The sequence below is a fragment of the Marmota marmota genome, unplaced genomic scaffold (genome assembly GCF_001458135.2).
Source record: "Marmota marmota marmota unplaced genomic scaffold, marMar, whole genome shotgun sequence".
Taxonomy (NCBI): domain Eukaryota; kingdom Metazoa; phylum Chordata; class Mammalia; order Rodentia; family Sciuridae; genus Marmota; species Marmota marmota.
The window spans coordinates 8874112-8901331 of NW_026000153.1; the positions used below are offsets into that span (position 1 = coordinate 8874112).

The 27220-nt window shown below is 36.2% G+C and overlaps 1 protein-coding gene across 6 annotated transcripts in view; it reads left to right on the forward strand.

Moving 5' to 3' along the window:
* Window positions 1-6467: 6467 nt before the first annotated feature.
* Avl9 (AVL9 cell migration associated) overlaps window positions 6468-27220 on the forward strand; it is a 57091-nt gene continuing 36338 nt past the window's right edge. For 3 of the 6 annotated variants that reach the window (XM_048786446.1, XM_048786447.1, XM_048786448.1), the window contains exons 1-4: window positions 6470-6715; window positions 20340-20460; window positions 21771-21856; window positions 25823-25894. In XM_048786446.1, the coding sequence (XP_048642403.1) occupies window positions 6623-6715; window positions 20340-20460; window positions 21771-21856; window positions 25823-25894 (372 nt within the window). In that variant the 5' untranslated portion in view covers window positions 6470-6622. Of the gene's footprint in view, window positions 6716-20339; window positions 20461-21770; window positions 21857-25822; window positions 25895-27220 lie in introns of all 6 variants that reach the window. The other 3 variants (XM_015490206.2, XM_015490205.2, XM_048786449.1) reach the window with 2 other exon arrangements.

Consider the following 27220-nt stretch of genomic DNA (forward strand, 5'->3'; position numbering starts at 1 on the left):
TACTGGGACTTCTTAATTTTTTTTTTCCTAAGGTCTTACTAGTTTTGTTATATCTAGGCGTCTAACATGGGCTTTTCCATTCAGTATTTCTTCACCAAATAATTATTGTGTGGCAACCACCAAATGTCAGTCACTCTATATGTCAATGTCATCACACTTAGAAAAGCATGCTTTTTCACTTCTGTTTTAAAAGTATAGAAAGCAAACAAATTCTTAGTCCATTTTACATTCGTATTCCGGGAACTTAAAGCTAAACAGTATAAATGAAATGTGACAAAAAAAATAAGTCCTGCAATAAATACTTGATAAATATTCATTTCCTTCATGGAACACAATGTATTTGTTGAATACTGTTTGACCAGCAACTTGCTTAGTACAAAGTAATGTACAGAACAAAAAGGGTCTTCTGCTCTTTTTTTTTTTAATGTTCAAAACATTTATGAAACCAGTTGAGTTTGACATATAATTTCAACAAATAAAGTATTTAACGATAAATTGTGGTATACAGTGCACTGCAGCTAGAAAAAAAAGCTTATTTACAACTTAAGGAACAAAGTTTTTTAAATTAAATATAGATTTTAGAAATACATTCATTATGTAGTACTACCATAATGAAAATGGATTTTCCCAGAATCATGTAAGTATCCAGTGAAATTACGAGGTGAACTTTATTTTTTTCCAATTATATTTGTAAAATCTAATATGTTTACTTGCTTGTGAGTCTTTACCTGTCTGATCTTTACAGCTTTGGTGATTAACTTCTCAGTGCCTCTTTTCTTTTACCTTCTTCTATTCTTGCTTAAGGATGAATGGAGGAGAAAGACAAGTACAAACTTTATGTACAAGGCACCATGAATAATAAAACCAAAAAACCTCTTTATACCTTCAGAGATCCTGGAGAACTCAACTTGTTTCTAAATTTCAACAAATCTGTCTTTTTCCCCACCCCAATCCATAAATATCAAGCACCTACTAGGTACCAGAATACTTAACAAATACACTTCTAACCTTTACAAACATCTTTTGAGACAAGTATGACGAGATTCCTTGTACTCAAATAATTGTCCCTCAGCCAAAGGAATTGACAGAAGTCTAGTCTCAGAGTGTGTATAAAAGTTAAACAGGCAAAATAGGGGCAAGAGCAATATTCCAAATAGAGTGGCATGTACCTACCCCCATACCTCTCCTGCTGTGTTTTTATTAAAATCTTACATACTTCCTCTAAGTTTATCATAAAACCCTTCCATTCCCAAATATATTTCCATAATAGTGGTCTTCAGTGATTTTATTTTAATGTACTTTATGATCCCCTTCCCCCACTTCAGGTAAAATCTTGCACATCCTTCAAGACCCTAATCAAATATGATCACCTCTGACTCTTGTAGACTTAGTGGACTCTTTCATTGTTTGGCAGCAATACTAATAGCTATCAGAATGTTTTCAGTGATTTTCTTATAATTATTAACAAGGCTATCTCTCCCTAAAAGACTAAGTTCCTTGAGGCAAAGAATATTGTAAAGCAGTAGTGTGTAGTGTTTAAATCCATTGACTGATTCAAACTCCAGCTCCACCATGATTCCTTGTAATTATTTGACATGGGCAAGTTGCTTAACCTTTTTAAGTCTCAATTTACCCACTTGGGGAAAAAAGGGATAATAGTACCTATTTATGAAATTACTATGAAGATTAAATGAGGGCTGGGGTTGTGGCTCAGTGGTAGAGTGCTCGCCTATCACATATGAGACACTGGGTTCAATCCTTAGCACCATATAAAAAGATAAATAATTAAGGTGTCCAAAAAATTTTTTTAAAGATTAAATGAGATAGTTCATGAAAAAGGTTAGCATAGGACCTGGAAAATAGCAAACCTATTAAATTTGAGCTACTATTATTTACCTTTGTTTCCCTAACATGATTGTTGGCTTAGAGTAGGGTCTACACAATTAGCTGGTTTAAAATTCATCTTATTTTATAACCAGACATAAATCACTTTAAGGCAGCAATATCCTGTTTGATGCACTATGCCTAACACAATTCCAGTATACTGTAGTTCCCAATGAATGTTTATTAAATTCTTTTTCATTCATACCCATCAATATTCTACTTAATCTCCATAAGGTTCTAAACACAATGTTATGCTCTTTGTTTGTGAAGCCCTATTCTTTCTCTGGTTTTTCTTTTCCATCCTTATTTCTATTTTATTTTCACCAAACCATACTGAGAGTATGGATCAAATTCAAGGCATTGTCATTACTAGATATGAGTATAAAAATCAGAAAAGCGTACTTTAAGAGGCCATGCAAGGTGATGCACAACCGTAATCCTAGTAATGCAGGAGGCTGAGGAAGCAAGATCACAAGTTTGAGGTCAGCCTGGGCAACTTGTGAGACCCTGTCTTAAAACAACAACAACAACAACAACAAAAATTAGGGATGTAGCTCATTAGTAGAGTGCCTCTGGGATCAATCCCTGGTACTGGGAAGGAAGGAAGGAAGGAAGGACGGAAGGAAGGAAGGAGGAAGGGAAAAAAGGAAAGAAGGAAGGAAGGAAGGAAGGAAGTCATTGCTCTGAATTTTCCATTATAAGAACAAAATGAATGTTAGCAATTTTCAATGCCACTAAAGAATAAAGAAAGTCTCTTTAGACTGAAAATACGTCACATATAGTTCAATTACACAATAGAGTTAATAAGGACTACAGAATGGTAGTGGTTTTATTTATTGTATTCTTTTTGAGGCAAGATCTCAAAAAAGAAACAACAGGCCAATTCCAGATGGAATTTTAATGAACTTGAAAATGTCATATTTCTATTTCTCAAGGTTTTTTTTTTCCTTTAGTTCTTTTTTTGCAGAGCAGACATAAATAGAACTTATAATTCATCATAAAGTGTATGTAATTTGAAGAGGCTCTCCAATGTATTATGTGTTCAGAAAGGCATTTCTAATTTTTTTCCCTGGAGCTGAATGTCATTGTGTAAATATAACCAAAAGTCTCCTTTCACAAAAGTAATCAATTATCTCAAATTGGTGTTTCCAGTCTTGATAATCTACTTCTAATACTTTTTAAAACAGAGGAGAAATTTATGTTATTTTCCTAGTAGATATTTGTCCTTTGTGGGGAATATCCTGTTAATAAATTTATTCAACGTTAATAAATTTATTCAACGTTAATAGAACTCGTTTAAAAACTAATGTAGACCAGTGGCTTGGGAGACTGAGACGGGGGATTGCAGGTACAAAATCAGCCTCAGGGGCTGGGGTTGTGGCTCAGTGGGAGAGCGCTTGCCTTGCATGTGTGAGGCACTGGGTTCAATCCTCAGTGCTACATAAATATAAATAAATAAAATAAGGGTATTGCATCCTTATACAACTAAAAAAAAATTAAAAAAAAAAAAACAGCCTCAACAACTTAGCAAGGTCCTAAGCAACTTAGTGAAACCCTATCTCAAAAAAAAAAAAAAAGAATTTTTTTAATCTGTTACTGTTGTGATATCTGGTACCATTTTTTAAAATCAGTTTCTCAATCATCATCTATAAAGAAAACATCCTGTCTCAAAGTTTTTAAAAAAGGACTGGGAATGTTGCTCAGTGGTTAGGTGCCTCTGGGTTCAATCCCTGGTACCAATAAATAAATAATTAAACTAACGTAGACCTGCTTGGGACTTATGCTGGCAGAGTAGAGCCCACGGTGCTGTGATGTTGCTCCTGGAAAGCAAGCCAGCAGTTCCTGATGGAGCTGACCAGATTCTTCCAAAGTGTCAGTTGTCCCTCGGCGCATACATTGAAGAAATGTGAAGGTGGAACTAAACCTGCACTGAGGAAAGGTTCTGTGGAAGACTATTGAGCTGTCAGACAAATGTCTGTTAAGATCTATGAATGGAAAAAAGATCGGCATTGTGGTAGACTCCAAAGAAGTGAATAAAGTTTCAGATGGCTTATTCAAACCTATTGAGGGCTAACATGGATAGGCTGCAGAGAAAACCAGCAAGAGCAAGAAGAGCAAAGCAGCACAGTGAAGGGCACTGAATTCTCAGCTTTTGCCAACTAACCAATGAATTGCTATTTTTCCTTTGGTTTTTTACTTTTGGCCACAAAACTAGGCTTCTGGTTCCCTTACCCATAACTGTATTTGTGTGAGATTCAGGTTGTTTGGGGAGAGAAGGGTTGCAGTCAGTTTACAGGGTAATTGTGGTAAGACAACAGTTTATTTCAGATCTGTGCTGCCTGGATATGTATCCCTGGATTATAATTTTTATAAGTCTCTATAGTCACCTCTGTGAAGAACAGTGTCTCATTAAACACTTGTTTATCAGCAAAATGATAATAATGTAAAGAAGTTGTTATTCTAAATTGTTAATGGATCAATCTGTATATTTGCAGACAGAAAAAAATACTAGAAATTCCCTTGCTTATTTTTCTCTCCCAATTTTCCCAGTTACATATCTCCTTTGTTTACAGTATTATTTTAAAGGTACTAGGGTCAAACCCAGGACCTCTTGCATGCTAGACAAGTTCTCCACCATTGAGTTATATCCTCAGCCCCAAGAATTTTTTTTTTTAACATTTAACCAACATAACAGATATGAATAGATGATTTAGTCTTAGGTGAAAGCTCCAGGATGCAAAGTGACACACATATATAAAAGCTGTTACTCAGTAGACAGAGATCTAAGATGCTCTGTCCTTACATTTCTTTAAAAGGCTTTCAGTTAGTTTCGGGCTGGGGATGTGGCTCAAGCGGTAGCGTGATAGCCTGCCATGTGTGCGGCCCGGGTTCGATCCTCAGCACCACACACAAAACAAAGATGTTGTGTCCACCGAAAACTAAAAAATAAATATTAAAATTCTCTCTCTCTCTTCAAAAAAAAAGGCTTTCAGTAAGACTTAAACTTTAGCTATACCAATTGTTGGAAATATCAGGGCAGTTTACATCAAGAAAATGTTGACACATCAAACAAGTAACATATCAAGAAATAACTAACAAATTCCATTTATAGGGAACAATATAATTTTACACACATTTCTGAGCCAATGCCAAGTTTTGTAATATAAAAAAATGGATGGCAACATACTGAAAATTCTCAGTATTTTATTAACATTAAAACAGTTTTACTGGCCTCACGTGGTGGCACACACCTGTAATCCTAGCAGCTCAGGAGGCTGAGGCAGGAGGATCGAGAGTTCAAAGCCAGCCTCAGCAACAGTGAGGCCCTAAGCAACTCAGTGAGCCTCTGTCTCTAAATAAAATACAAAAATAGGGCTGGGGATGTGGCTCAGTGGTTGAGTGCTCTTGAGTTCAATCCCTGGTACCCCTCCACCAAAAAAAAAAAAAAAAAAACAGTTCTACTGAATCATAGAAATTAAACTTGACTCGAAAACTGCTGTTTTTCTCAGGTATCCTTAGATTAGAATGGAAGTCTTTTACATTTCAAGACAAGATATGGAAAATATCAAATGCTAAAGTTGCCCATACTAAAGGACGTTCAACTTAGGGAAGATATGCTTCAATTCCAGTTATTATAGCAATATCAAATTGTATTTGAAGCAGGCAGCTATACATTATTTAATTCTCAAACTTCCCTGGCTATGACTTTTTAAATCTGCTAGCATTTCTATTATTCACTTTAAATTTATATGAGATTTGTAGATTTAAAATTTTGAAATAATACAATCAATAAAGGAATTAAACCCTAGACAAACAGATCCATATATTTTGTGCTAAGCTAAATAGTATACACATGAAAAGATGGAATGAAAAAAAAATTTAATCTTGGGACTAGATAATCATTTTACAGGTCTCCATGTAAACATCCTTTATTGTCAAGGATATTCTGCTTTAGGCCGTAAAAAAGCTTCCAAACTCTTTTTTGCCCCCAAAGTCTTACAAATTTTAAATGAGAAAACAAACCAAGAAGAAAACAAAAGGCAATCTCGGGTAAGTAAGCAATTTAAAGGTTGAATACACAAGATACTCAGCTTCGCCAATCTGCTTCCTTGTTTTTAAATATTTAAATAAATGTCAGAGCAGAAAGACTCTAAGCCTGAGGGTGGAGGTCTTAAAGAGAGAACAGAAGATGTTCACAAAGAAAGCAAGCTAAGGAACAAGGAGGGAAGGGGCAGAGATTTTAAGGAGGAAGAATAGATAACAACGGGAGGAGAAAAAAACTTGACGTCAAATCTCAAGAAAGAGGAGCAGGTGTGACCAACAGCGCCCCCAGGACCTCCCAGAGGCCCCGCCCTTACCCCCACGCTGATTCCTCCCTGGCCCCGCCCTCTCCGTATGAACCCTGCCCACCTACCACGAAGGCCACGCCCCCGTCTTGGAGACCTATCTTCCTCTAACCACGCCCCTCCCAGGCTCCGCCCTTTCCCCTCCGGCTCCTCCCCGGTTCCTGCCCGGCTTCGCCCCGCCGGCGGCTGCAGCCGCATCAGGTGACAGCCCGGAAGCCGCGGAAGCGGTTGAAGGAAGAGCGGCGGTGGCCGCGGGGGGCGGCGCGNCCCTGCGCTGCCCTCATGCGGCCCTCTCGTTGACACCTGAGGCCCGCCACTCTCGGGCCTCCGAGGACCGCGGGGTCGTCCGGCCCTCCGGCCTTGGCGGTTGAAGTCGTCGTGGTGCGGGCCCCATGGAGAAGGCCGGGCACGGTAGCGAGGGCGGCCCCCGGGGGCCCGTCCTGCACATCGTGGTGGTCGGCTTTCACCACAAGAAGGGCTGCCAGGTGAGGAAAGGGCCCGCGCCCGCATCTAGCCGTTCGCGCGTTCGCGGGCGCCCGCTGCCCTCCACCACTCTGCTCAGCTTGCTTCTCTTCCATCTGCCCTTCAACCCCTTCTTTCTTCTGCTCCTGAGAATTGCATAATGAGCAGCGGAGGTGCTGGTTGGTCCGTGTAGGTTGGTAGGTTTTTACGGCCTCCTTTGGTGGAGTGGGAGGGAGGAATGGAGATAGTCCCACTCTCTTCCCCATCCGTCAGTGTCTCCACTGACTTGCGGGGTGTCCACCCATAATGCAAATCCTTACAAAAATCCAGCATTCGGTCTTGGGTTTTCAAGGTTGTGAGCGCAGTGGCTTCCACGCAAATGCCTCAAGTAGGTTGAGGCTAATGCATGCGCCGTGTAGGAAAATCAACTTCCTTTGTTTATGTCTTGGACGCTTTAGAATCTGTCGTGCTAGGGTTGGCGACTGACCCCACCCCACCTTGGGCCTTTTGCTATTTGATCTTGTCCAGAGCTTGCCTTTTGATGAGGTTGACCTCTCTAAATAATTGCAATAATAGAAAGTGTATTCACCGAGCAAAATGTACAGATAGACATTTTTCAGTTTCTTCACTGGATCTTTAACCCAGCATCTGAAATTGGACATTTGCAATCTGTGTATTGAAGGCCAAGGAACAAATAGAAACAGGATTATTTAATGAACGAGCAAACACTGGAAGGCAATGATGTCATAATGTGCCAGAGAACAGTAAAGTGAAATGTTTTCTTAAAGTATTGAAAATACTGATTGCTACCACTAGAAGGTAGCTTTTGGGTTCCTGCCTTTCACGGAAGATGTAGCATTTTAGAAGACTAACTGGCAAGAGTTCAGTTGTTAGAGGATGATTACAAACGTGGTGAAGGGAGGGAAAAGATGTGTTTTAAAGACTACTTAAACATAAGATATATTCCTCATCCCTCAGATAAAAACAGCATAGAAAGACACCAAGAAGGATGAAACAGCATCCAATGTAGCACTCACTAGTTTGAACTTACTAGTCACTTTATAACTTTCTTTGGATATGGGTGAAGTAATTGAAACTTCAAAGAGGTAATATGATCTTGCTGAGGCCACACTGCAAAACAATCCTGGAGTCAGAACTAGCATTGCTTCTCACACCATATGTGTTTATTCTGCTGTGGCATTGTAGAAGTGTCTCAGGGTAAAAAAAAAAAAAAGATGTGGAGGCCCACTTCAGAACCACACAGAATGGAACTTTGGACAAGAAAGAAGAAACTATCTACATTGGTAGGAGATAGGTTGAAATCTCTTAAATTTGGCTGTCGTCCAAAAGTCAAGATTTATTGTGTTTTTTACTTTGTGTGTGTGTGTGTGTTTTAGAAGTAATATAATTTATATTTTCAGAAAGGAAATAACATGCAGTACTGCTTAGAGATTAGAGAAAACTGAACAATAGGTTTAAGAGACACTAAGTATACAGGGGGCTAAAGTAGCACCTGGAGACTTTGACATTTCTTTGCCTTTTCTGGCTTTGTGTTTTAGCACACAAGTAAAATCACTAGTTTTGTAAAATTAATACTGTACCAAGAGTCAGGAGAGCTGGATGACATCATGGCATCACATAGTTCCTGTGACCTCCAACAAGTCCAAATAGCTTAATATTTCTTTACTTCCCAGTTCCCACTACCACATACTTTACAAGAATTTTACAAGAAAGTTAGATCATCCACTCCAACTCCCTTAAATTTCCAGATGAATAAACTGAAATGCAGAAAGATTGGGGACTTGAGTATATTTTACAGCTAGCTCACTAATGAATATAATTGCATCCCTCTTTTTTTAAAAGTATACATAATATTTATCATTTTAACCATTCATAATTTTACAGTTTAGTAACAGATTCACAGCATTGTGTAATCATCACTACAATCTGTACCCAAAACTTTTCCATCATCCCCAACAAAAAAAAATCTTTTTTTTACTCCTTGTAGTAGTGAGGATTTAACCCCAGGCCTCAGCCACTGAGCTACAGCTTTTCCTTTCTTTTCTTTTTTTTTGAAACAGTTTTTGCTAAGAACTGACCTCAAACTTGAGGTCTTTCTGCTTCAGCCTCCTAAGTAGCTAAGATTGTAAGCATGCGCCACTGTGCTCAGCTACATCCTTTTCAGCATTTTTAGGTTGTAGGCTCTTAGAAAATAAAGATGAATGTATTGGGGCTGGGATTGTGGCTCAGTGGTAGAGCACTTTCCTAGCATGTGTGAGGCACTGGGTTCAATACTCAGCACCATATTAAAAATAAATAAAGTTTTTAAAAAACCTTTATAAATGAATGTATTATTGTTATGGTCCATATGGTGCTTCACAAAGACTGGCAGTTTGGGGGGGGTTGGTTTTGTTTTTAATAAACTTGTTAAATATGGGTTACTTATAGAAAACAGTGCAGAGGGTTCTGTCACAGTGCAGTGAAAGATGAGAATCCCAGTTGTTGCTCAAAATGGCTTGATTTATTGCAGCTTTTTAACATTACACCCACCTCTCTTGTATTACAGCAGAAAATGAGGCACTAAAAGCTATAGTTTTTGCAAGCATCAAATATTTATTCCTAATGGAACTATTACTACTTCTTAGAGAAACATTTTTGGCTTACTAGTAATCATGTCAGTTTTCTATTGTTCCTTTAATGGTGGTAAGTTGAATAGATGATACAGTGATTCTGTAGCCTAAAGAGAGTTAAGGTTTGATGAGTGAATTATCTAAAAAACCAGTGGAGATACCAACCAGATTGTGTTGAGAGCGGCTGCTAACCCAGCCAGTTCACTCAGAAAACAGAGAAAGTGAATGAAAGTCTAACATTGAGTTGATTAAAACTGAGTGTCAGTTTAATAAAAAAACAACCAAACTTTTGCTGGAGACAAAACTTGTATAAATTCATGGTATTGTATATATAGTATTAGAAAAGGTAGAAATTTTTTTTTCATTTTGTTTACCTTGCTTTCCCCCCTTTTAGTCTTGGTTTTTATAAAGTATTAAGAAAAATGTTTTTTTGACAGGGGATACTGGGGAGTGACATCCCCAGACCCTTTTTAATTTCAAGACAGGTTCTCATTAAGTTTCTGAGCATGGCCTTGAATTTGCTGTCCTCCCACGTCAGCTTCCTGGGTTGCTGAGAATACAGGTACATGCCACCATTTTTTTTTTTTTTTAACCAGGAAGAAATGAGTATTATAAAAACAATGGACTAGAATTTTCACTGTACCTTATATTCGTTCTTAAACTATGTTTCTCACTTATGCAAATTAATGTCTTTTTAGATGTCTTACAACTCTTATTTTCTTAACCCCTCAAAATCCAAGTTCATTTCATGTTTTAGAAAGTGTGTGTTACACACATCTTAAAATATCTTATAGACACTACTGTTGTTTTTAACCAGTATGTCAGGTGTTATCAGAGGCTGTAATTATGTAAGTTACCCTAGAATGGATTAATTTGCTACCTCATTCCCCATCTTCAGATTTCCTTCCAGGTGTAAAGGATTAAAAGTGCATGGATTAAAGTAAAGGATTAAAAGTGCTTGGCTTGGGCTGGGGATGTGGCTCAGTGGTAAAGAGTGCTTGCCTCACACATGTGAGGCTCTGGGTTCAATCCTTAGCACCACATAAAAAAAAAAATAAACAAAACAGATATTATATCCATGTATAAATAAAAAAATATATATATATTATCATTTGTCACTACAGGACGTCAGTCAAGAGCAGGTGCCAAAACAACAGTGCATGGTTCTTTGGATTGTGACTTTTTTTTTTAATATTTTTTTTTTTTAAGTTTTCAGTGGACACAACATCTTTGTTTGTATGTGGTGCTGAGGATAGAACCCGAGCCGAACGCATGCCAGGCGAGCGCGCTACCACTTGAGCCACATCCCCAGCCCCAAGGACTGTGACTCTTGACTTGAGATGGTTTTAACTTGCTTGAGTGTGCTTTGTTAACCTGCTTTTCCAACTGTTGCTGTGGGTCAGGTTGATTGCCACTTCTTTCCTTGCACTGAGATTATTCATAGTGAAAATTCCCTAACCTGACTGTAATTTTAATTTTTAGATTCAAGTGCACTGAGATAAAACCTTTATCTAAAAGTAATGCTTTTCAGCAGTCTGCTTGGTTAAGGATGATGACTTTGTTGCTTCAAATGGACCACAACGTAAAAGCCATCTTCTAAATAAAGCTATGTTGAGACCCAGGAACTAGGCTTGTAGACAATGTTTGTTCATCTTTTCTGAAATTTTTTCCACCTTTGAAGTCTTAAGTTGTATTTTTTTTTAAGTTGTAGATGGACACAATACTTCTATTTTGTTTGCTTATTTTTATGTGGTGCTGGGGATTGAGCCCAGTGTCTCACACATACTAGGCAAGCACTCTACCACTGAGCTACAACCCCAGCCCTTTCAGTTGTATTTAAAATTTTAAAAAAAGTCCTTCATTTAAATTAATAAGAACATCTATTAATTTTCTCTTTTTTTTTTTTTACTCTTTTTGGGGTAATTTGTAGGATTGAATTCTTCTGTAGATAACATGCTGGTTTGCAGCAGTGATTTTTGTAGTTTATTGATATACTTCACATTTAAAACATTTTAAGTGATTTAAAATACTACTCCAAGGGTTGCAGCTCTAGCTCAGTGGTAGAGCGCTTGCCTAGCATGTGTGAGGCACTAGGTTTGATCCTCAGCACCACATAAAAATAAATAAAGGTATAAAAATACAACAACATTTTAAAAAATATTACTACAAAATTAAGATAATTTTGAAATATTTATGAATTCTAACTCTTTTATCTGAAAAAAATTTTAATTTAGCCATTTAACAAAGGGCCCTTCTTCCTTAAAAACTTACCTGAAATTAGATTCTTGGTCATAAAATGATTTATATTCACCTTTTCTATACTAAATTTGCTTCCAACCGTTTGTTCCAGAGTTTTATTTGTTCCAGTATATGAACTCTATTTGTCATATTAGCCTCATTTTTTGCTAAGTAAATATAATCATATATATCAGATAAATTCTTTAGTTCCTCCATAGAGAAGTTGGAACTTTTAAAATACTTGGTAGGAAACAAGTTATTTTTCAAATTGATGTCATAAAATGTTGGCCTTTTTTTTTATTTTTTTATTTTTTGGTAGTTGTAGATGGAGAGTGCCTTTATTTTATTTTTTTATTTTGATGTGGTGCTGAAGATCAAACCCAGTGCCTCACGCATGCCATTGAGCTACAGCCCCAGCCCAAAAATGTTGGCATTATTATTTTTTTAACCTCTTTCCTGATAGAGTTGATGGTTTCATATACATAGCTAGCAGTTTTAATTCTTGAATAAAGTTCTGTGACATTGTACTTCTAAAAACAGGAAAATTATAAAAGAACTGGAGCAAATATTATCAGTAATTGCAACAATGCATAAAGCAACCAGGAGAAGTGAAATGAACAGCATAGTTTCCTATTGATCTGAGTAGGCTGGGAAAGTCTTCCTGGATGACAGAATGTGGCAATGAACATTCAGGAGCGAGTTGCCATTAGGGAGCTTGGTTTATGTTAGGCTGTACTCAAGCTCTGATCCATTCAGATTTGGGTGACAGATGGCCCTCTGAAAAGCCTGTTGTTTTGGCACCTGCTCTTGACTGACGTCCTGTAGTGACAAATGATAAAACATTTCTAAAGTTACTGTTTGTGATTCTTGTTGAAGTATGTAGAATTTTGGAACAGAAAGAACAAAACTTTAAAAGGTTAGAGTAGAACAGCATTTTAAAATTCTTCTTTCTTACTAGCTTTAGAGGAACTTTGTCCTGAAAGAAGATGGACCTCCATTGCAATTTTATTTTACTTATTTATTTGTTTGTTTATATGTTTGTTTATTTATTTATTTGGTTTTTGGTGGTGCTGGGGATTGAACCCAGAGCCTTGATAAAGGCAAGCACTTTATCAACTGAGCTATACCCCAAGCCCCACACTTTTATTTCTTAAACTTTAGTATTTTAGTGAAGTGTTTTCCCTGATTTGGGCTGTGCTTTTTGTATATGCTCAAATGATGAAAATCTCTGACCTTGCAGGGCTCTAACATTAACAGGAATAGTTTTCATTGGGAAACAGTTTTCTTTGGCATTATGGCTGGCTAAGCAGACTGGATGTCAAGTTATATAATGGAAGTTTAGAAATAACAGGGAGATTCCTTTGTCCTCTTATAATCTCAGCTGGCTGGAAAGTGCCTTTCTTTGGCTTATGTCTTTGATTGCTAATAAAATGCTTACACACCATGGGTAACCTTCTTCTTCATGTTATTAATAAAATTCAGATCCCTTGCTGAGTGTAGATTTTGCTAGATGTTGGAAGACTGGAGAAAGACCCTGGTCTGCTAGGGATGAATACTGTAAGAGGTAGATGAAGACATATAGGGAGAGGAGTCTACTTACCTACTTAATATTTCTGAGTAAGACTGGTCCTATTATATTTGCTTAAAATGCCATCAGATCAAAGACAGGTTCTGCTGGGAGCTGTGACACATGCCTGTAATCCCAGTTACTCCAGAGGCTGAGGCAAGAGGATTGAAAGGTCAAGGCCAGCTTCAGTGACTAAACAAGACCTTGTCTCAAAAAAAAAATAAAAGGATTGGAGATGTAGCTCAGTTATAGCATACCCCTGGATTCAATCACCAGTGCCACAAAAAACAAACAAACAAACAAAAAAAGTAAATAACTGTCATAGGTTTTATAAGAAGGAAACCTAAAGCCTTCTTGTAAATAAATCGATATACAAAATATTACTAAAATTCATTGAAATAAATTGATTTAAATAATTTTAGGAAAATTCTAATTGATTTTTTAAATTTTTTAGTTGTAGATGTACACAGTATCTTTATTTTATTTATTTGTTTATTTTTGTGCAGTACTGAAGATGGAACACAGTGCCTCACGTGTGCTAGGCAAGCACTCTACCACTGAGCCACAACCCCAGCCCAATATTCTAATTAATTTTTTTTTAAGTTGTAGTTGGACACAATACTTTTATACTATTTATTTATTCTCATGTGGTGCTGAGGATCGAACCCAGGACCAGGCAAGCATTCTACCGCTGAGCCACAACCCTAACCCTCTAATTAATTTTTATTGGTTCTTTTTAGTTATATAAAATATTAGGATACATTTTGACATAAACACAAAAATATGGTATATGATTTACTCTAATTCAATCTCCAGCACTTCTCCCTCTCCCTCCTCCCTCCAATTAAATTTTTTCCTTCAAGAAAAATGGGTTTTGTAGCTTTGATATCGTCCTTGTTTATTTGAGAACCTGGAAATAAATAACTTTTCATTTGTAACCATCTCTTATCTATGATTCCACTTTACATTTTTATATAAATTCTTATCTCACCTCTGGTAGAGGAGCTTTATGTACAGTATTCTTAATATCCTCTGTACTTTTAACTAGTTTCTACTTGATCAGCAGAAAAGTATATGTAGGAATCAAGAGAACCAAGATTCTCTTGATTTGGCCTGAATGATTATTGGCTGTGTAAGCTAATTGTTTACAATTAGGCAAGTTGTTTATGTTTATGGACTTCAGTTTAACAGTAAAATGAGAGTTTTAAAATAGATGATTGCTGAAATTTCCTACATTTCCTTGATTCTTTAATGAAATCAGCAAACTTTTGTGGAATACCCTTCATCAGAGACTATCTTCAGAAACATGCCCTTCAATTTAAGGACAGATAGAACTGATGTTTGGCTATAGCAGTCTGAACAGGGCTACATTCTGGATGATGAAAGTTGTGTATCTTGATGGAGTGTTTATCAATGAATGCATAGTTCATCAAAACCTCTATAAGAAAAAAGTTGAGATTTTCTCCACATAGTTGTACACATTTGTGCTACATGATCCAAATGCTTGTTTTTCTTGCAACCTAGGAGTATAAGAGTTCTAGATTTCATCAGTATAAAAGATTTTAATGAGCAAAATAAATTTAAAATCCTTCATGATTTTTTTCCCCCAGTACTGGAAATTAAACTCAAGAATGCTTCACCACTGAGCAACATTTCTAGCACTCATCCCTTTTCTTTTAAATTTTGAGTAGGGTCTCACTAAATTGCTGAGGCTAGCCTCAAATTTAGTATCCTCCCACCTCAGCCTCCCAGATAACTTGGATTATAGACATGTACCACCACCATGTCTGGGCACTATTTTTTCCTTTTTTTTTTTTTTTTTTTTGAGATAGGGTCTCACTAAGTTGCCCATGATGCTCTTCCTCAGCCTCCCAAGTAGCTGGGATTACAGTCCTTGCCATGGCATTGGGCATTTTTTACTTTTAAATAAGAGCTCATAATTAAAAACATTTGAAGCTGTCTAGCTTTACATAAAGTAGCTCTCCAAAAACTAATCTGGTATTACTGGGAATTATTTGTCTGAAATACAAATCAAACTGTACTAGCACCATATCTGAGGGTATTTCTGATTTTTGAGTTGTATGTCTGTAAATACTGATGTTTCAGTGAGTGCCAAATCTCTATAAGAGTGCTGTTTATTCTCTTGTATATATTTACTGTTAACATTAATTAAGACAAATACTTACAAGATTTTTTCTTCCTAGAAGAAATATTTCTTTTAAGGAGCATTATACTATAAAGGTGTATTTTAATTGACTGTGTATATGTATTCTTTCATGTTAATGAACATATATACTTTTGTAAAGTTCCAGTGATTTAAAATAGAAAACAGAATGATGAGTTCTTAATTTTAGTGCCTCAAGAAACTTTAGTATGAAAGCCTGCCTCCTTCATATTATATAGTTACATCCTTCATATTATATAGTTAAAATGCCATATTTGGGCTGGGGTTGTGGCTCAGTGGCAGAGCACTTGCCTCACACATGTGAGGCACTGGGTTTGCTCCTCAGCACCACATAAAAATAAATAAACAAAATAAAGACATTGCATTCATCTATAACTAAAAAAATAATTAAAAATAAAATAAAATGCCATATTTTATGTAATACAGTCTTGATGTGATTCTGGTTTCACTGTAGTAAGATTCATAATTATATAAAAAATAAACTTCTTACATTTAAATTAAAATGCAAAAAGGCAGGAGAGATGTGAAATGCATATCATCCATCTTCCTGGTGAAAATCCAAGTAAGTACTCCATCTTAAAAAATATAGAATAGTAAAATGACTATTTAATTCTTGGGGGAAAAATAGTAGTAGCAGCCTTTTATTTAAAATACTTAAACCCATAAAAGCAAATGCTTTAAGATTTTTGTTTGCATTAATCTAGAAACAAACTTCTTTTGACTGGTAAGTCTCAGTAGTACCATTTTACTTCTGTAGTATACACTATATTTTTCTGAGCCTCTCGGGCATTCGTGAATCTATGAAATACTACATCATGCTGAGATATAGGATTGTTAAGCACAAGTTGTCTTAAAAATCAACCATTGACAAATACAGTGATTTTTTTGCCAACTGTGAAGAGGAAAAATGCCAATTATTTTTATAATTATTTTTATAGTATTGACTTTTCAAAAGCTTTGGAAGAGAACATAACTGAATGAAAACATGTCTTTGACTTCCAGGACTGTATTTTTTAGACCTAATCTTAAAAATAAAAACATGGTATTGTTTTGTTTTTGTGGTGCTGGGGATTGGACCCAGGGCTTCACAAATGTTAGGCAAGTACTCTACTACATCCCTACGTCATTTTTTTGTTAAGTGGAAAACAAGGCAAAGCCTTGACTTTGGTACCTAAACTGTTAATGTCTATTAAGAAAAGAAACACTTTTACTTCTGAGTGACAGGCAATAACATTTTTGCTGTGCCTAGGAAGGGAGCAAAGAGGTAGAGCAGCAGTAGAATTAACTGGGAAGCCCTTTCCTCAGTAAGCCATGGTGTATCCGTTTTTAAATGGATGAATTTAATTTGTGTGGCTTCTATTGTGTGATTTTGAGAGTGGAATGGATATTACATTGTTAAAAAGTGTGAACAAAGGGTACTTCTGAAGTACTCAAAAGTTCACACTAGGGTACTATGCTATTGTTTTTATTTTGTAGTCTTTCTTTGTTTTCTCAATATTATTTCCAGAGAACAAAGTAAATGGCTGCTGACTTGATGTATAAACTATGAAAAGGGTTATGTGGTGATTTTTACCATTCCTGGAGGACAAATGTAGGTCACCCTTTATTGCATAGTTCATTTGGCATTTTTTTTTAAATTGCTCTTTGGGGAGAGGGGTACCTGGGATTGAACTCAGGGGCACTCGATCACTGAGCTACATCCCTAGCCCTATTTTGTATTTTATTTAGAGACAGGGTCTCACTGAGTTGCTTAGAGCCTCGCCCTTGCTGAGACTGGCTTTGAACTCTTGATCATCCTGCCTCAGTTTCCTGAGCTGCTTGGATTACAGGTGTGAGCCACCACGCCTAGCAAAAATTGCCTTTTTATTCTTGGTGATTATAGCATCTTTATTCAGCTTTCACTTTTTAGAAGTCAGCCATTGTCTTCTTTTTCCCTCCTCTTCTCAGTTTGTAATCATGTGAATTTGTAAAATGATTGGAATCAAGGTAGACTTGCTACATGAATATTGGTTATATAAATAGAGATAGAGATATTTGAAGTTTGCTTGATTTAATAACATTACTGTTCTAATTGTGGGGGCATTCATACCTCTTTCACATTGGTGTGTGTTATCAGACAGCATTTTTACTTCTTTTTAAAATTTTTTTAATTGTAGGAGGACACAATACCTTTATTTTACTTATTTATTTATATGTGGTGCTGAGGATCGAACCCAGCACCTCACACATGCGAGGCGAGCACTCCACCACTGAGCCACAACTCCAGCCCCAGAGAGCAACTTTAAAATATTTTTTCTAGTTGTCAATGGACTTTTATTTTATTTATTTATATGTGGTGCTTAGAGTTGAATCCAGTGCCTCACACATGCTAGACAAGTGCTGTACTACTGAACTACAACCCAGCCCTCAGGTAACATTTTTGATCCCCAAACTTGGTTTAGATTTTGAACTATAAACTTATGCTACCTAATTTTGGATAATAGTCTAAATGTTTCTTAATCTCTACAGGGTTTAATGTTGGTTTTTGTCTATATTTTTCATATATATGGAGGGCTGCCATGTATAGTTGTGTTACAGAGTCTACATAACTATACATGGAGAGCCATTTGTATAAACTATGGTGATCATGATTTCCCCCTAGAAGTAGGCAGTGAGGCCGACTACCATTACTACCTTCACTCTCTGTGGTAGTGGTTGATTTAATTAGCATTATTGTTTAAATTGCATTTTGATTCAACTGAGTATATTTAAAATTTAAGGTAACTTCCAAGAGAATTCCTCTTAAGCGTCTTTGTCATGGAATTATGCCTCTGCCTGGGTTTATTTGGACATATAGAAAGGGGACATATAGAGTGATTAGTATTCAAAATATGAAAAATACACAATTTAAGATCTAAAGAAAAAAAAAAAGATCTAAAGAAACCATCAGTTTGGAAATCGCTGATTTTTTTTTTTTTGATGTTTGATCTCAGATTCTTAAATTTTTTTTTTTAGTTCACCAGATTCTTATAATTTAATCCTATTCTGACATTAACTACTCAGCATCAAACTATACAGGCTTAAGGTCTCAGTTCCCCAGGATTGCTCTCAATTCAGATACCAGTTACAAATCCAAGGTCCTCAGGCCACCTATAATTTTGACTGGTTTCAAATTCAGAGGGCAGTGGGGATGACCTTCAACTCAGATAAAGAAATGCATAGCACTTGTCCTATGATCCTGAGACTAAGACAGGAGGATTACAAATTCAAGGTAGTTCAAGGTCAGCCTCTACAATTTAGCAAGACCCTGACATAAGAATAAAAAATAAAAAGGGCTGGGGATGTAGCTCAGTTGTAGAGTACCTCTGAGTTCAATCCCCAGTAACATACATACACACACACACACACACACACACACACACATGCTCGAAGGGCATGAAGCATCCATGCCCTCTCCAGCATGCCACTCTCACTTCACTTTGCTATTCTTAACCTGGGAGCTCCCTGAACCCTGTTGTTTAGGGATATAAAGATTTTGTTACATAGGCATGATTGATTAACACATTGGCCATTGGTGACTGAAATCAGTCTCTAGCCTCTTTCCACTCACCAGAGGTCAAGGGATGCACCTTAAAATTTCATCTTTCTTATCAAAATTTGGTGTTTCTGATGACCGTCCCTCATCCTAGAATAAACTCAGGTATGGTTGATTGGCATTTATTATACATTATGAAAGGCCCTCATCTTCCAGGAAAAGCCAAGTATTTTAGGAGTTTTGTTCTAGGAACCAGGCACAAAGACTTGATTGATTGATTAACATATAGTATATAATTATATATTTATTACATATTTAAATATTTTATTTTATTTATTTATTGTGGTACCCGGAATGGAACCCAGGAAGTGCTTACCCACTGAATCACATCCCCTGCCCTTTTGTATATTTTATTTTGAGATAACGTCTCACTAAGTTACTGAGGCTTTGAACTTGTGATCCTCCTACCTCAGCCTCCCAAAGTGCTGGGATTATAGGTGTGAGCCACCATGCCTGGCTAAATATTTTAATATATTTGCTTAAATATATTAATATGTGATTTTAATATATTTGCTTAAATATATTAATATGTGAAATATTAAAATATAAATATTTCACATATATATTTTATTATATCACACTTGAACATATTGAAGTTTACAATTTTTTAAAAATTCTTTGAGATCACCTTCTTTATTAATTGATATAATGATATTTTTTAAAACCCAGAGAATAGCTGGGCACGATGCGCATGCCTGTGATCCCAGCAGCTCTGGAGGCTAAGGCAGGAGGATTGCAAGTTCAAAACCATCCTCAACAAGTTAACAAGACCCTGTCTTTAAATAAAATACAAAAAAAGGGCTGGGAATGTGGCTCAGTGGTTAATCTTGGGTTCAATCCCTAGTACAAAAAATAAAAAAAGTTCAATGATAGAATATTGACTAATGAAATGATACTGTGTAGCCATTATGATTGTTTTTAATTGTTTTGTGTATATATAGAAATAGAAGTGAGTTTCTATTAACTGTTTTGAACTCAACTAGCAGGTTAATAGTAAATCTACCATCAGGCGACAAGAATTCTAGAACACTGCCAACACAGTGTAGGCAGACTACAATTTATGAATGAGTTGTGTTCCAAAGCTGGCTGTTTAAAATTCTGAACACGCTTCTCAAAGAAACCATGTTGTAAACACTCTGGGTCTAAGTCAGCCTACAACAGCCTTAATTTTACTCAGAGAATTCTTGGACTATATGTAGTGTCCACACTTTTATTTATAACATTTTTTATGAATAGACAGCATGTTGAGTTCCAGCTGGTGCCCTTCAATCAGAAAAGGCTTACAAATCTTTCCTTCTTTTTTACTCTTCTATGTCATAGGATTGCTGATAACATCAGTGAATGTGGCTTACCCCAACTAGTGTCCTTTGGGGTTTAAAAGTGTTTTTGCCTGTCAGGATAAGATGCTTCTTTTGATCAACCACCTTTTAGCTAATATTCCTTACTGTTGTAGGTTGAATTCTCTTACCCGCCCCTGATTCCAGGAGATGGACATGACAGCCACACTTTGCCTGAAGAATGGAAATATTTGCCCTTCCTTGCCTTACCAGACGGCGCACACAATTACCAGGAAGGTATGTGAGAAAACAGTGGAGCAATTAGTAGGTCCTATTTTTACTTATTTTTTAAGTAGGTGCTAGTTTAAAAAAAAAAAATGCTGTGGTGAATGAGTCTTTTAACCTGTTGTAGTTATTTATAAAATATTTATATGCTATTTGGAGATGACTAGTCAAGCACTAGAGAAGAGAATGTCCAGAGAGTGCCGAACTTACATTGGCCATGGCCTGTGATCCTTACCAGGTGCCCTGACAAAAGTGATTAGCAAAGCAGGACAGCTGCTACTAGAAAGCATTCCCTATAATTATACTTTATTTTGACTCCTCTCAGAGACAAAAGAAGAAAGTTAGCTGAACACTATTTGAGTCTGTAGCTTCAGACTTACTACTTACTCCAGTGCCCGCCCACCTGGGAACACCTGAGATGGTTTCTCCAGCTCTGGAGCTGTCACAAGTCTCTGCTTGCTCACATGCAGAGTATGTTCACACATTCAAAGAAAGTAGTAGTTTGAAGTTCTTACTGAGTCTCCTACACCATATTTTACTATGGTGTTAGAGATGCAGGAAAATACCAGATTAAACTTGATTACCTGTTTTCTTAATATAGTATTTAATAATTTCCTTACAGAATGAATCAGTTGTTACTTACAGTTAAGCATAGCATTTAAACATAGGATTTGTAACTTCAGAGATCCTTTTTCTACATAACTTTATTATTAAAGTTTCAAACACAGAAAAGTTAAGATTAAGTGAATATTCTGCAAATTTTCTTTGTATTTGTGTATGTGAACAGTTTTTTTCTGTACTATTTTAAAATCAGCTGGAAACAATGACAGACACTTCACCTTTAATACTTAAGTAGGCGTCTCCAGAGAATAAGATCATCCCCCAGCATAACTTCTAATACCATTATCACAGCTAAGAGATTTAACAGTAATACTATGTAACATCCAGTCTGTGTTCCAGTTTCCCCAGCTGTCCCCCAAATTTCTTAGTTGATTCAAGATTCAATGTTGTCCATTGGTTTTTATGACTCTACTTTGTTTTAGTCTGGACCAGTTCTCTTTATATAAAGTACATTCTGTAACTGTACTGTTTGACCTGTTCTAATTCAGCCTCTTGTGTTTTTTGTGATGAGCATATACTATAAGGCATTGAGATAAATTTCAAGAAACCAGTGATTGTGATGCTGAAAATAAGTATGACATGGTTCCTTCATACATCTTCATTTGCATGTTAATAACTACACTACGATAACTTCAAATTTTCATACTTATTAATAAGGGTGATTTGCCTTGTTATTTACATTTTTTCCATGTATCTCTTAGATACTGTGTTTTTTCACTTACCACCCAGAAATGGAAATGGAGCCACCGTTTATGGTATTTCTTGCTATCGACAAATTGAAGCCAAGGTATGATAGTTAATGGTGAGCAACAATAGAAAAAACACTCCCAACTCCTTTCTTAAGTGTTATTAGTGAAGGAAACACATCTTTATTTTTCATGTGGTGCCTATGATGTCATTTTAGATTTTCACTGATTTTTTGGTTTTATTTTTGTTTTGTGCTACTGGTGATTGAACCTAGGGCTACCATAGGCTAGGCAAGCACTCTACTACTGAACTACACCCCCAGTCCTTTTTAAGGCAAGGTCTTGCTAAGGTGCCCAAGTGCCTTTGAATTTGTGATCATCCTGCCTCAGCCTCCCATGTAGCTGGGATTACAGGCATGTGCCATCACACCCAACTTCATTTTAGATTTTTTTAAAAAATATTTTTTAGTTTTAGATGGACACAATATCTTTATTTCTTTTATGTGGTGCTGAGAATCAAACCCAATGCCTCAGGCATGCTAGGTGAGCGCTCTACCACTGAGCCACAACCCCAGCCCCCATTTTAGATTTTTATAAGCAAATTATAACTATTCTAATATTACCAACTTAGTCACATTAATATGTTTATAAATTGACATTGGTGCCTATGATTATATAATTGTACATTTTGTACATTGTTTTTATTTTTTATTTAATTTTTTAATATTTATTTTTTTTTGTTTTTGGCGGACACAACATTTTTGTTTGTATGTGGTGCTGAGGATCGAACCTGGGCCGCACGCATGCCAGGCGAGCGCACTACCGCTTGAGCCACATCCCCAGCCCTGTACATTGTTTTTAGATAGCAATATCCAAATGATTCATTTGTCTTTGAAATGCTGTGAAGGTTCCAACAGCTCCCAGTTGCACCACAGGCTGGTGACGAAGTCTTTAACACCTGGGCCTTTGGGGAATATTTATCCAAATCATAGCAGTATTGTTAGGCCATTTAAATTTAATAATTTATTTGAAAGAAAAAAAAGAACAAAAAAAAATTCACAAATTGGGCAGCTCCTAGAACCAGAGCAGGTTTGGAGAATAATAACCAACAGCATATGTAGACAGCATTTTTAGAAAAATTGAAGGAGGCATAGAAACCAGTAAAGCTAATTATATCCTAAATTACTCATTGGCTAGAGTCTTCTGCAATCAACCAAATTTAACTGAGATTAAACTCTATTGGTTTGGTCTGTTGACTCTAGTATAAGAGCACAGTCCAAATTAGTGGCCTCTTACAGTTTTATTTAACAGTATATAACTTAGAAAAATGGACCAGTAATGTGCTTTTCAAACAACATTTTAGTAGGGCAATGTACTTAACAATGGTTTCCAAGTGCACACAGTTAATCTGTAACTAAGATTTTGATTACTCTTAAACTACCTGCCAACTTACTCCCTGATTTACACTAATATCCCTAATTAATCAATTCAAATAAACTAAGATGGTTATCCCCACACTTTTATGGCGCTTGTAGGATGCACTATTTTTTGTAGTGGGAATAAATCTTTATGAATAAAAATCTCTTTCTTGGGCTGGGGATGTGGCTCAAGCGGTAGCGCGCTCGCCTGGCATGCGTGCGGCCCGGGTTCGATCCTCAGCACCGCATGCAGACAAAGATGTTGTGTCCGCCGAAAACTAAAAAATAAATATTAAAAAATTCTCTCTTTCTCTCTCTCTCTCTTTAAAAAAAAAAAAAATCTCTTTCTTCTCATTGATGCTCTAAAGTAGTGTGTAGTTCTTAGCCTTGGCTACAAATTGGAATCACTGAGAACTTTAAAGTCAGAGTTGGCTGAGTCCAACCCCAGAGATTTCGAGCTAATGTTCTGGGCATCAGGAGTTTTAAAGATGTCCCAGGTAGTTCTAATGTGTGATCAAGTGTCAAAACCACTGCACTGAAACAATGGTTTCTAACAGAATTACCTGGAGGGTTTTTTGTGGGGTTTTTTTTTTGGGGGGGGGGTTGTTTGTTTGTTTTTAAATATTTTTTAGTTGTCAGTGGACCTTTATTTTATTTATTTATATGCAGTGCTGAGAATCGAACCCAGTGCCTCACACATGCTAGGCAAGGGCTCTACCACTGAGCCACAATCCCAGCCCATTGTTTGTTTCTTTGACTGAATTAGAATCTCTGGGACTAGAGCCTGGGCAATTATAAAGTTGAAAAGATATCTGAGATGAATAATTATTAGTAAACATTTTTAAATTTTTATAATGAAAATTCCAGACATGCAGATAAATTAAAAGAATGGTACAGTGAACACATATATACCCACCACATAGACTCAGCAGTTCTTAATGTTCTGCCTCTCCTGATCTGTGTGTGTGTGAATTTTTTTCCTGAACCATTCATAAATAAACTACAGGTGTAAATTTCAAGATATCTGAAGTAGTTAACTACTATGAAATAACCCTCCAAACCCAGGGTGTGGAATATAGAACACACCCAGATAATGTTTGTAGAATGAATAACTGAATCTAAAGCTAAATATATTACTTCACATTATCAAGTGTACTTTAACCTGAAAATCAGAGTGTCATTCTGAGGCTCAGACCCTGGGAAGCAGATCCAGGATCCCAGCAGGTGCAAGAAGATGTGAGGCAAGTTGGAATAGTGCATATGGTTTATTCAGAGGTGACAGTAGTCCCCAGCCCCCTGAGTCTTTCCATAGACGTTTTTTATATGTAGACCAAACAAAGCACAGTGCCAACAGGTTACATAAGTGAGTATATGTCCACAAGCAGATATTTATGACCTTAAGTACATATGCTGAATTATATGTTTATGACAGGGACTACATACTAAAAGCATAGCTAGCCGGAAATGTCAGTGAGGAAGCCATGTTGGGCCTGCCTCACAAAAAGTTAGCCCAGTAGCTTTGTGTATTTGATTTCTTCACATATTGTTACTCTTACACATATGAGATGAATTGAGCTGCTGCCCTATCTCAGAAATCCATCCCTTTATTTCCTCTTGTCTTCTGTAGGTCATGTAGTATTACTAAAATTATTTCTTCCAAGTTCTTCTTACCCCTCATTGTTGTCATTAACTAGAGTTCGAATATCCTGCACGGATTTTAAATACTACCTCTCTCCCCCAGCCCTTAAGACTGATCCATTTCAGAGTATATCAGAGTTGCCCATTTCTCTTAAGTTTTTCAAGCCTCATCTGAGAAACTGGATAGATAAGCCATATCTCAGAAGGACTTAGAGCCTAGGAGAAAGACTTTAATTCCCTTTAAAGGTAGGACATAATAGATGAATCCATTCAAGGGAAAAGACATCTACTATCTACTCTTCACCCAATGTAATGATTAATCACCAGTCACTTGAGGTCCTTTGATCCTCTGGACAGATCCAAGGAGAGTCTCGCAGCACCCTAGAGGCCAAACAGTCCCTCTTATTTCCCTCACAGCTTTACCTGAAGTTGATCAAATCAAGATTTGTTTCTACCAGCAGAAAACTACAGAATTCTTACATGATTATCATTATTGAGAAATGAGTTATGCTTAATGCTGGGCCATAATCAAGTCAGCCAGAGCAGACCCCAGAACAGGCTTCCCAGAACAACTAACTTAACAAAATTGCTGACAGTTCTTCCATCTGTGGAGAAATAAGCTATTTTTGTCATCTCTTAAACTAGCCCTATCTCACCAGAAACAATCCTGTGAAAGGGTGGCCCATTTTAAAACCAGAATCAGTAGTGGTTGGATTGCATTGATTGGTTGATTTGGGTGTGGTGAGTTGTACATAATCTCTATCAGCCTACACATTGCTTGAGAATAGGAATTAACCCTTCTCTTATATTCCCAGTGCCTGTCATAGCTTCTGATGCAAAGTGACTAAGCTGACATTTATTCATTCAATAAATATTTTCTGAGATTCTCAAATAAATTTTTAAATTTAAATATAAGAGATTTCTTCTATTTAATAACTATTTTCATATTGAAAGATGTTTTGTAAATATTGCTATGAAATATTTCTGATAATGACTATTTGTTTATAATAGGCATTGAAAGTAAGGCAAGCAGATGTCACCAGAGAAACTGTTCAGAAAAGTGTCTGTGTTCTAAGCAAGCTGGTAAGAGACTTGTTTATGTGTGTGTTAAACATTCATGGCAAATTTATTTGAGAATAAGGCATTATTAGAAGAGATTTATGAGAACAATAATTTATTAAAATTAGTCAAGAGCTTATTATTTATGCTCTTGCATTTTCTCTTTTTACCTTTCAGCAATTTTACTTTCATTTGCTCCTCTACCCAAGTATAGGTAAAAGGGAGGAAATCTGATAGTTTATTAGTTTGGAAGCTGGCACTTCATAAAAATGAGGTAGCTGATGTGTTTCATTTATCCATTTTTGTTTAGTTCCCAAGATATTGGATAAATAATATTTTACTAAAATTTGAAATATAATTACTAAGATTTTATTGATGATACAGAAGTTCATGGCTATTGTAGTGAAAATTTTTAGACTTAAATTTCTCTTTAAATTTTCAAGTCAGAGATAGTGTTGCATGCCTGTAATCCTAGCTGCTTGGGAGTCTGAGGCGGTAAGAGGATTGTGAGTTCAAGGCCAGCCTCAGCAAATTAGTGAGACCCTATCTTAAAATAAAAAAGACTGGGATGTGACTCAGTGGTAAAGTGCCCCTGGGTTGAATCCCAGTACCAAAAATATATATATATATATATGTTTGAGGAAGGGAAATGACATAGTGAAATTGTAACTATAATAATACATGAAAACTGTTTCTTCTGGGTACAAGTTGATCAAATGGGAGAGTATAATTATTTAACTTTTTATAAAGAAGATGCCTAACATTTCTTGGCTTTCATAGCTCTCTTAATTAAATCATTTACCACCATATCATGTTTATTACTAAAGGGATAATAGCACCTTTCCAGTACAAATTTCTAGTTCTACATGTTAAACACATAGTCCCCAAAATCCCCTTTGTGGGAATAATTCATATCTGCATCATATCAGTTATCTTAGAGCTATATGATTATCATATAGAAATGTAGCCATTTCTACAGTAAACCTAAATCAAAATTGAACTTTTTTCACTAGCCTTGTCACCAAATGTATGTAGGTTTTGTTTAATTATTTCTTCTGCAATTGTCTACTTTCATGTACACACAGGCAATTTAAGTGTACTTTGCATAATGCAAATTGTTTTTGCAAGACAGAATGTATTTTGGGTTTTATTACTAAGCTAAAAAACCCTGAATAATAATCATTCTTTGGGCCTTAATAAGATTTTTGAGATTCTATATTTCTTCTAAGAAAATAATTTTAAATATAGGATAAGAAGAGTCTGCTGGAAAAGGAATTATAAAAGACCCCAATATCATAAAATTGGTAGGTTGCTAATCTCATAATACACAGTTTTATGTATTATTTATTT